At 40.3% G+C, this 11,538-nt stretch overlaps 1 protein-coding gene across 3 annotated transcripts in view; it reads right to left on the reverse strand.

Annotated features, from left to right (window-relative positions):
* Positions 1-1,470: 1,470 nt before the first annotated feature.
* The window catches only part of PTCD2 (pentatricopeptide repeat domain 2), a 28,602-nt gene continuing 18,534 nt past the window's right edge, over positions 1,471-11,538 (reverse strand). The window contains exons 10-11 of one of the 3 annotated variants that reach the window (XM_069000928.1): positions 5,568-5,687; positions 1,471-5,185 (exon numbers count right to left, since the gene is read on the reverse strand). In XM_069000928.1, coding sequence (XP_068857029.1) covers positions 5,613-5,687 — 75 coding nt within the window. In that variant the 3' untranslated portion in view covers positions 1,471-5,185; positions 5,568-5,612. Of the gene's footprint in view, positions 5,688-11,538 lie in introns of all 3 variants that reach the window. The other 2 variants (XM_069000929.1, XM_069000927.1) reach the window with 2 other exon arrangements.

Consider the following 11,538-nt stretch of genomic DNA (forward strand, 5'->3'; position numbering starts at 1 on the left):
TATTATTATTATTATTATTATCATTGTTGTTGTGGTTGTAAAACAATCAAACAGTGTGGCTGGTCCATTTATTTTCTTACAAATTCCTATAAAGAAGGAGAGCAAAACAGATTTACGAAAGTTAACATTGTTGTGGGATGTGTCCAACATCCACGTGACCTCTTGAATGACTGATGTGCTCTAACAAATCTCCATTGCATTCTTTCTCAGGATGTTGTACTTACTTCCTTGAACTTTGCAGCAAAAGTATTAGAATTGTGGCTCCTGTGTCATCCTTTCATGACATTAGCTCTTGCAAATCCCTTATTAACATATATATAAAAGTAGTTCCCATTTGAATTTGTGTAAACATTTTGTGCTATTCTACTAAAAATCACTTAATTTTGCACCTGTCCCTTCCTCAGTTTAAATAATGTGCACATATTTCTCCTTCCTGCTATTGTTCTCCCATATAGGAAAAGTAAGAAGATCTACAGTGGGAAACTTGTAAAGGAAATTGCATTAATGTATACTGGAAAACTGCATTAATAATAAATGACGTAGCATGGAGAAATAGTCAGTCAACCTGTCTTGGTGTCAGTTCGCCTCTTAATTGGAAAAGGATGACTATTTCGCACAGCTGCTTCTTCTCAGGGAAACCAACTTTCCTCCAATCACATACAACACAGAAATTTAAGAGAACAAGTTCCAGAAACTTCATTTTAAAAGTATTAGTAAAAAGTGATTGGAATGGTTAACCTTTTTTGTTGTGGAGTCTAAAGCATCTCTAGTCACCCCCATAGCAAATATGCAGGAGGACATCCGTACCTGTCTGGACAAGCTGCAGATTCACATGACACCAGCCTTCATAGCTGAGCATCCTAAATCTGTTGGAAAAATACCATTTTCATACAATGACATAAAATCTTGGAGAGACCATTAAGAACATAATTCCTTCAGTGATGAAACTTTTGTAACTATGGTGATGCATGAAGGTCTATTTTTAGTCCTGCTGCAGAGACAAGGTGCAAGAACAGGGAAATCTGAGTTTCTGATTTTGCATTTAGTGAAGGTAAGTTTCAGTTTTGTTCGGTGGAATATGTTTGTCCAGCATGTGAGCATTTTTCAGACATTTCAGGAGTTTTTCTAGGTACAGTATCGGTCAGGCAATATTTGACTTCTTGCTGCTGAGAACCAGGGACACCAAACTTGGGGCACCAATACAAAACAGTATAACATGTATTCAGAGTAGAATATTCTGAAAGTCCATTATGTTTAGTATATATGATGGGATTTTTTTTTAATTTAGAATTTTGGTAATGCGCATATTGTGAGTCAAGAGAAGTAAATATCTTTAACCACAAAATTCTTCTAATTGTTCTTTTATGTGTAGAAGTGGATGGATGAAGGTCACTGTAACCTCTGGGGCATCTTTAAAATACATACATAAATAACTTCCAGCATTATTCTGTATTTCCATTACTGCCTGAATCTATTCCAAAAATGCAATCACTTTGATAGAATAACAGTTTATGAAGTTCTTAAGAGTTAACACCTCATGCTCTAAATGATAGAGGGCATATTTTTATTTTATCAGTCTCACAGTAAGACAAATTTTAATTTTGTGAACAAAAGCTTTTATGCAAGAATGTGTTTCCTCAATGTTCTGTCTTCTGATAGCTGAAACTAAGGTCATAGCCACATGAAGTTGCAAAAGCAGTAGGGGTGTTTAAGCAGAGCATCTTCTAGGTACTTACAAGTTTATTGTTGCCAGTAGATGCTTATTCTATCAGCAAGTGCAGTACAGAATTCAGCAAGTATGCAATACAAATCAAAGGTTGCATTTACTTGCAAAGAATCCATAACAGCAATATTTTTGTAAAGGTGTTGAACAGAGCGAAGAATCGTGTTGAAAATACCTGTTGTGGGTTGATGCTGGTGCCAGGCACCCACCAAAGCCACTCACTCACTCCCCCCTGCAAACTGCACGGAAGAGAGAAAATTTAACCAAGGGTTAATGGGTTGAGATAAGGACTGGGAAAGATCCCCCACCAAATACCATTAGGGGCAAAACAGGCTCAACTTAGAGATATGAAGTGAATTTATCATTAACAAAATCAGAGCAGGATAATGAGAAGTAAAGTAAACCCTTAAAAACACTTCCCTCCTTCCCAGCTCTGCCTCCTACCCCAGTGGCACAGGGACACAGGGAATGGGGGTTATGGTCAGTTCATGACCTATGGCTTCTCCCACTGCTCAGGGAGAGGAGTCCTTCCCCTGCTGCACCGTGGGCTCCCTCCCATGGGAGACAGTCCTCCATGAACTTCTCCAGCATGAGTCCATCCCATGGTCAACAGCCCTCCCCAAACTGCTGCAGCGTGGGTCACTCTTGCACGGGGTGCACTCCTTCAAGGACAGGCTGCTCCAGCCTTGGAGCAGGGCCCCTCTCTCCACGCATCTCCCACTGGATCACAGCCTCCTCTCAGACATCCACCTGCTCCACTGTGAGTCTCCTCCATGGGCTGCGGGTGGATCTCTGCATTCCCCATTGATCTCCTTGGGCTGCAGGGGCACAGCTGCTTCACCATGGTCTGCACCATAGGCTCCAGGGGAATTGCTGCACCTGGAACATCTCCTGCCCCTTTCTCTTCAATGACCTCAGTGTCCACAGGGTTGTTCTTCTCACATGTTCTCACTCTGCTCTTCTCTGGCTGCAATTACAACTGCCCCACAACTTTTGTTTTGGTTTCTTTTTAAATATGTTATCACAGAGGAGTTACCAACATCTCTAATTGACCCAGCCTTGGCCAGCAGCATGTCCATCTTCAGAGCCATCAGGGATTGGCTCTGCTGGACATGGTGGAAGCTTCCAGCAGCTTCTCACAGAAGCCATCTCTATGGCCCCCCTGCTACCAAAAACAGGCTGTGCAAACCCAATACATTACCCAAAATACGGGTCCAAGTAATTGGACTTAGGTAAACCGTGCTTTCTGGGTCAATGACAAACTTGCAGTTATCCTGCTAACACATCCGAAATGTTATCTGCATTCCTCTTTACATCCACAGTATGTAAAGAATGAATATTATTTATATGTCACTCAACAGACACAGTAAATTTTAAGTAACTATTGCCTAGATGGAACATTATTTCCTAGTTTTTTGGGCTTTGGTTGGTTGTTATTTAGTTGTTGTTTTTTTCATTTTTGTTTTTGGTTTTTTTTTTGGGGGGGGTGTTTAGTCTGTGTTTTGGTTTGGCTTTTTTTTTGGGGGGGGTGGGTTGTTTTGTTTTGTTTTTTCACTGTATGAATAGATTTTGTTCTGTGGAATATCCAGCATAACTAGCACTTTCTGCCTGGGTCCCCAGCTAGATCCCCCTAGATATGTAAAGGAACAAGAAACAATTAAGAATGGGTGCAGCTACAAGCAGCAGCAGGTGCAGTTGTGAAATGCACAAAGAAAGATCTCTCTGTAGCAAAGGCCTCTGCCTCCTCTCTTACCTGGCAGAGCATGAGGCATGTGCTGAGCAGTAATTACTGCTCCCACAGAGACAAAACTATGTGCACAGATAAAGATCAATACAGGGAGACTGCTTCCTTGAAGGTCAGGGCATACCAAAATAACCTTGCCAGTGATGAGGCATAAATCTTAAAAAAAAATGTGGCATTTATTGACTCATACAATGACGAAAATAAGTTAGATTAGACCAGGCCAAAATTAGCTTTGTGCAATAAATTGCAAATCTGCTGTGGATTTTTCTGTGCTTCTGAACTGAATTTTTCCCTATTACTCAAAAAGGCAGTTTTAAGAAATGTCTGATATTCTCAGTTTTATACTTTCATTTTTCTCCTTAAGGTCATGTAGAGAAACAGGAAGTATTTTCATGTATTAAGTTTCTGCTTATTGTTTAAACAATAGCATTTGCTGAGCTGGGCTTTTGAATGCAATTTACAAGGTCTACAGACTAGGTGCTTGGTGTTGGAACCCAGTGAAAAACTCTCTTACAGGAGAAGTAATCAGAGCTGAGATGAAGCTAAGTGACATATCAAAACTTGTACTAATGGGCCTGGCTTCTATATTTTCTTGATTTCTAGAGAAGTCCAGGTGGTTCATGTATCTGAATGAAGTTGTCTGAGATATTGTAATACAAAATTAGTTCTATTTCAAGATAAGGTATGTTTTATGGAAGTTTTCAGATTAATTTTCAATATTTCAGAATCTTTGGATTTACAAGGCATGTAGGAAAAATACAAGATCACATTGCTTCCCATCATCCTTCTACACATCTATTTCTGGCACAAGGAAGGGCCTGTGAAGTAAACCACCCTGCTTAAGAACACTTACAGTGACTTGACTGTGACTTGACTGACGAGCTATTAACTAATTTCACAGCAGGAAGTCACCAAGATACCACATAGCTGCCAGCCAAAACTGCCAACAACACTTTTAAGGAAGGCATCCAGTCTGAGGTGCCTCATTTCTGTGACACCTAATATTGTTCAATTTTCTGAGCTGCTATGTGAAACAGTACCTGAAATTCTGTCCCTAAATTTCCAGAGACAGTCTCTTTAAAACGGAGGGAAATATCAACATTTTGGCTGTAAGTACATATTTGTCTATAAAATACATGGAATAATCCCATCACATGGATATTACTTCTTAGACCCTTGGTGTTTCTGGCTAGAAGCAGAGGAATCATGACAGCTAAATTATCTCACATGTTTCTAAGGAACAGATTTCAGTTCTCACATGAGTTTTTGGTTATGGGCACCACAGCATATTGAGATTATACCTCTACTTCACACAGAATCAGAGAGAGATGGCAGTCTCTCATGCTATTCACAGGAATTTTTCTAAGGTATTGCATAGTGGACCTGATTGAATTATTCAGCATTACAAGAATTTTTTATGTGTTTCCTTTTAAATGTGTACATTTATTGGAAGCCTACTATTGGGCTATTTAATAGGGTATCATGGGTGTTGAAGGAAATGGGAAACATTCTTGGCATAAATATCAACCAGATGATTTATTAACTACCCTTCCTCATTTCTTCTTATTTGCCCTGATTCACACCAGGAATTGTGACTGCAGCCAGGATAGGAAATCAGCTCTGATGAAGTAAACACACAGTGATGTATTTTTCTTCTGCCATGGAGAAGCAGGTCTTGTTTCCTCTTCCCCAACACCCTGTTTTCATGGGTCTCCTTTCTGAGTGTGCAAGTTTAAGAATAGAAATACTAAGAAACCAAACAGAAGAACAGAACAGTATGACTCTAACTTGCATCTCCCAGGCTGTCTGCATGAATGTCTAGACTAATTCCAGGAGCAGTCTTGCTCAAAACACACACTAATGATTGGCCTGAGTCACTGTTTATAGAAATTACCTTGAATATTTGAAAGACAAAACCCACATGTGTAAATTAGTCCCTGTAGCTAACAGGAAGACTTTCAGCATGTAAACATTTAGGCAAACAAAATGTTATAACAACATGTGGGATAATTGGCAAATTTAACACAGTTTTAGACCTCTTGCTAAATTATAGGGAAGGAATAGGACCAAGCACAACACAATGGAGGAACAAAATCACACCTGGCTTCATATGTGAGCACAAGAGAAAAGAAACATGCTGACATGTCACCTTGGGACCAGAGCAAACATCTGACTGCTCAGATTTGGAGAGAAAGCAGCTTGTTGTTTGGGCATCCAAACCTGAGCGAAGGAGAAGAGACAGCACAGTAAGTCCAATATTACTTATAAGCCTTAGACACAACATAGTCTCACACAGGAATAATCAGAGCTGTACTGGGATATTACTTCTTATTGCTGCTATTTTGGCAGTGTGAAAAGTCTTTTCTTGATCTGGACATTTCTAGATATGTCATCAGGATCTGGAAAAACCTCATTAGACAAATATCCTTGGGAAAAACATCACAAATGCTCCAATCCCTAGGATTTAAAGGGAAAAAAATGACTAACTATATAAGTACTCCATTAGATAAGTGGCATGGGAGGTATTGACCTGGTTCAGGAAGTTGTACATATACTCTGACCTTAAGGAAAAGATATTTAAAAGAATAGTGCAAAACCAAAAAGAACATTAATGAAGTATATGGGACTTCAAATTGTGTACTATTTATTGTAGAGATTCATCTGTAGCAGAAGGTGACTGATTATATTTACCCAGCAGGTAAGAAATAGTCTGTGGGCAGAATAGAATGGAGCAGCAGTGAGTTACTTAAAATCACCTCTCAGTGCAAGAACAGCTCTTCACTCTGCTCTCTGGAGATCACAAGATACTTTTAGGCAACTTAGGGACAAAACAATAAAATCTAGTTACTACTGCAAGCCCTGATTTGGAGTGGTTCTCAGCCCATGTTTAAAACACTCAAAGTCATTTTAGGAGTAGGCAAGAACAGGAGCTACCTGTAACCATGTGCAAAGCAAGAGAGTTAACTGAAAATACATGTTTCCTAAAAGGAATAAAAAGTGAAAGAACAAGGTTGATTTCACTGGTAGAAAAGCAAGCTACACCCACATGCTACAATTGCACAGGCAAGGCTTTTAATCTCCTTTATCTGATGATGTTTCATGCTATTCTCTGCTGATACATAATAGGGGGTGGGACAAGATGAGCTCCAGAAATCTCTTCCATTGTAAGTTACTCTATAGTTCAGTGCTCAGTTTGTAGGAAATAAAAAAAATCAACCCAAAATAGAGGTGTCACTAAGATGGTTACAAACACATGTGAAAAAAAAGAAAAATCTAACACTGTCTTTGGTAATGTAAATATTACATGGCACCACACTTTTCCCATCACATTTTTCAGGGTAGGAATCTGCTTTGTCTGGAAATGCAGAGAAGATAAAGATACGTGACAACTCAAGGGAGAAATGCCTTGCAGTCCGACCAGTTGAGCCCATGCAAAGATGCATGTGGTGTAAACTCTCAGGCCGGAAATTTGACATGCTGAGGTTTTCATCTGTGTGACTGTCCATAAAGAGCTGCATTAGGGTAACAGACACTGCAGGTTCTTTCCTAAATTCAAGCATACACTTTTCTTTGCACTTTGTGAGAAATTTTTCAAAGCTTTAACTTGCCAATGCTTACAAATCTTAAACCCTTCCAAAGGGTAGTAAAAGTGGAGCAGAACAAATTTTGTGGTCTGAATTTCCCCTGAAAGTACTTAACCACTACGGCAATTCTGTAGATGTATCATCCTTTCTCCATCACAGTTCTCTTTTTCTGTCGTTCTGATGTGAGAACTGATAAAGCTTCAAACATAAAGAAGAAGTTCTCAACAATGTCTCTGCCTTTTATTTCTCCTTTTTATTCCTCCCTTCCCTTTACCCTTCCCCAAGTAATGGTATTATAGAGAAGGAAGATGAGAAGTTTCCCAAACTATTTTGCTCATGTTTAAGTATACACTTACCACTTTTAAAATTATGTAAAATGAATTTGTGAACTGATTCTCTTTCCTGTTCTAACACATTATGCTGGACTCTCTGTCTCCAGTTATGCAGCACATGGTGGCTGAAAGGAGTGCAGGACTACTCTTTCTAACAGTTAAGTCAGAAACAAAAAAAACGTCATTAAAATTTTGCCATCAAGAGCAAGGTTCATTTACTGTCATAATGCTGAAAGAAGTGATAGAGCACTTTTAAGTACTTACAGATGGAATAATTGAAAGGGAGTTGTTATTTGGTGTGCTGGTTTGGGCTGAGGGAGAATTAATTCTCATCTCAGCAGCTGGCATGGGGCTGTGTTTTGGATTTGTGCTGAACTCAGGGTTGATAATACAGAGATGTTTTTGCTGTTGCTGAGCAGGGCTTGCACAGAGGCAAGGCTGTTTCTGCTTTTGGTACTGCCACACTGGGGAGGGGACTGGGGGTGCTTAGGAGATTGGGAGGAGACAGAGCCAGCACAGGTGACCCCAACTGACCAAACGGACATTCCAGACCCTGTGGCACCATGCTCAGTGTATAAAGGGGGGGATGAAGGAGGAGTAGGGGCACACCTGGAGTGATGGCATTTGTCTTCCACAGTGACCATTTTACGTGATGGGGCCCTGCTCTCCTGGAGAACTGCCATGGCATTGCATGCTCATGGGAAGCAGTGAAGGGATTCCTTGTTTTGATTTGCTTGTATATGCAGCTTTTGCTTTCCCTATTAAACTGTATTTATCTCAGCCCATGTGTTCTCCAGCTCTCACCCTTCCGATTCTCTCCTTAATCCCTCTGGTGAGGGAGTGAGTGAGCAGCTGCACGGGGCTTGGCTTGGCTGCTGGCTGGGGTTAAATCACAACACTTGGGGATTCTCACTCAGCTGTTTCAAATGTTACTATTAAGTTATCTTTTCCAATACTCTTTTCTAAAATTTTCCATCAAGATTGGTGCTGCCAAGTCTCTGGCTACAAGACATGTTCAATTCCTAAAGTAAATGTGATAATTTGCTAGCCTGAATTGCCTAGGAGACACAAGACTGGTAATTTTCTATTTTATTTTGATGTTGTGGTTCCTGCTGATATGGGTGAGGCCCTAATCTCTCTTTAAGCACCTCACACAGGTCAGTGGGAGCGAGAGTCCACAAACTTCCCTTAAGTGCATAGAAACTGAAAACAAGGACTAGCATACCACTTAGGAAACTGGACATAAAAAGTTCATCTTATATCTATCTAGAATACAAAACCTTGAAAAAAACACCTTCATGTAATTTAAGATAGCAATTTCTTTTCTGGACCAGGTGCTGGAGGGGATGCAGGGGCTGGCTGCTGCAAGCATACATTCTCTTGTGATGGAATTAGCCAGACTAGCTATCATCATACTGTTTGTAGAGCACATGGTTCTCATATGATTTGGGAATTTGCACTGCTATATTCTGGGTAGAAAAGGGGCAATAGAGAGGCCAGGTTTGAGTCAAGAACTTTCATTGTAACTCATAATGCTGACACCTCAAGTGAGAATAAGGGCCAGGATGGATAAGCACCAGCCTCAGTATTGAAGAGACTAAAAAGAGAGCATTTTCTATATAATTGTGTAGAAGACAGCTACATCATGGTGTTCTCAGAATATGAAATTTTCATTTGTTTCTCACAAGACAGGATAGTCAGTAGGTCATCCAGATGTATAACAGAACAATTTAGTTTGAAATGGACCTCCAAACCCGAGCTCAATGCAGGTCTAATCAGGTCAAGTTTCTTAGGGTGATGTCCAAGTTCCAGGTGAGTCTTGAAGGCCTTCAGGAACAGATATTTTACATCCTTTTTGGGTAAACTCTTTCAGTATTTGATCTACCTCATGACAACTTCTTTTATCCCAGTACCTAATCAGGACATCCCATGTTTCCATTTGTGGCCATTGTGCCCAATCCTATCATCACGCATTTCTGAGAATAGTCTGGCTCCACCATCTGTTTGTCATCTGATCAGGATGCAGAATAGACAGGAATCTAGGTTTTTTTAAATTCCTAAACAGGAATAAGGTTTTCTCTAAGCCTTCTCTTCTTAAGGCTGAGCAAACCCATTTCTCTCAGCCTCTTTTTCTCTGACCAGCTTGGTAGCAAAAAGGCAGAGTGCCTCAGTCTTCTCCCTGTCATTTGTCACTAGTTCCCCTGTCCCACTGACCAGTAGGGCCATATTCTCCCTAACCTTTCTTTTGTTGCCGATATCCACAGAAAAGACCTTTCTTGCCATCCTTCACATTCTTTGCTAGTTTCACTTGCAGCTAAGCTTTGGTTTTCCTGACGTCATTTCTGCATGCAGGAGCAATGTCTTTGCATTCCTCCTGGGTAGCCTACCCTCCTTGCACCTTCCGTGTGCATCTCTTTTGTGTCTGAGTTCAGTCAGGAGCTCTGTATTTATTTTGGCTCTTTGCCAGCTTGCTTTACACGCATTGAGACAGATCATTCCAGTGCTCTGAGAATGTTGCCTCTGAAGATCAACTAGATGACCCCATACTTTTTCCTTCTGGGGTAGCTTCCTCCAGGATCCTGGAGGCAGGTCCCTGAACATGCCAAAAACTACTTTTCTGGAGTTCTGATCTAGATTAGTCCTCTCAGGATCTGATCTTAAACTTCACACTCTTGACTCCACAAGAATCATTGTTGCTGCAGCAAATGTTGCCCTTGCCCTTTAAACTATCCAGCAATTGCTTTGCATTTGTGAGCCACAGGTCCAAGAGAGCATCTTCCCTTACCAGTTCCTCTGTCACATGCACCAAGAGATTGTCCTCAGAACACTCCAGAAATCTCCTAGACTGATTGTGTCCAGCTATGCTGTCCTTCCAGCTGGCTAAGGCCCAGATAGGAACTCGGGTCTGTGACTGAGACTTTCTCCAGCTGCCGAAAGAATGCTTCACCTGTGTCTGTGTGTGCGTCTCTGTGTGTGTGTGCACCTTTTTTATCAGGTAGGATGTAGCAGACACCCATTGAAGCATCCCTGTGTTGATCTGTCCTCTGATCCTTACCCACAAGTTCACATCTCACTCATCATCATCTGTCCCAAGGCAAAGTCTATGCACCTACTCTATACAGAGCTCAATCTCTCCTTCTCTGACATCCTTGCTTAAATTTATCGTTCAGATGAAAATGAAATTACTTTAAAAGTAGTCTGCAAGTAGGCAATCAGACATTTGATGAGTTCAAAATGCTGTTCGTAAGAAGCAGGTTAAAAGAAACAGAAGATGAAGGTGGTGAATGACATCTTCTTTTAAAAACTTATTCTAAAGAGAATGTGACAGTGGAAGGGCTGTCAAGCAGCCACAACAGATGTACTTTAAAAACAAACAAGTCTCTTATTTAGCAATAAAAAATTTTTAGAAGAATGCAAACCTGAAGCAACCCTGAAAAAAAGCCTGAAAGGAAAACAAAGTTGAGTATCTTTAGAGCTATGCATGGTAGGTGTCTCTCCTTTCTACTGTGCTGCAAACTTCTAACAAATCTTTGTTTCATGTTATTTAAACTTGTTTAGAAAGTACATTAAATATGTGAAAGCTCTTCTTGAGGCCTGGAAGCATTCCTGAACTCTCCTGCAACAACTAAGCCTTTCACACTCATTTTTATTGTGTTGGAGCAGAGAATTAACTTGGGAGAAGCACAAAAAATGTGCACCTTCCACACCAAGACTCAGGATGTTTGTGGAAAGAAATATTAAAAACAACAAAGTATTAACTCATGGAGAAAAGCAGAACCATCTATGGCAGAAGAATGACAGTCCTTTGAAGACTGCACATAATCCAGATCCACTCTGAACGTTAAGAATGAATGCTTCTAAAATTCAAGTCAGAAAAGGGGTCCAACATTCTCCTAAAGGTATAGCAATGTAAACATTTATAATTGTCATTGGTGCACAAGCCTGGCATCTAGTTAATTGACTAGGATTTGCACAGAATACTGTAAACACTGTACTGTGATCATTGACAAAGATGAGTTGTTTCAATAAATGCTGTAAGTTTCAAAGTAAGTGCTGTAAATCTCTAGCTTTGCAGTCATCGCCAACCATTACCAATAATGCAAGGCAGCTTTCCATTGCCTGGTTTTCCATTTTAAGATGGCACATGGGCAAAAC

This window comes from Aphelocoma coerulescens (assembly GCF_041296385.1).
Source record: "Aphelocoma coerulescens isolate FSJ_1873_10779 chromosome Z unlocalized genomic scaffold, UR_Acoe_1.0 ChrZ, whole genome shotgun sequence".
Taxonomy (NCBI): domain Eukaryota; kingdom Metazoa; phylum Chordata; class Aves; order Passeriformes; family Corvidae; genus Aphelocoma; species Aphelocoma coerulescens.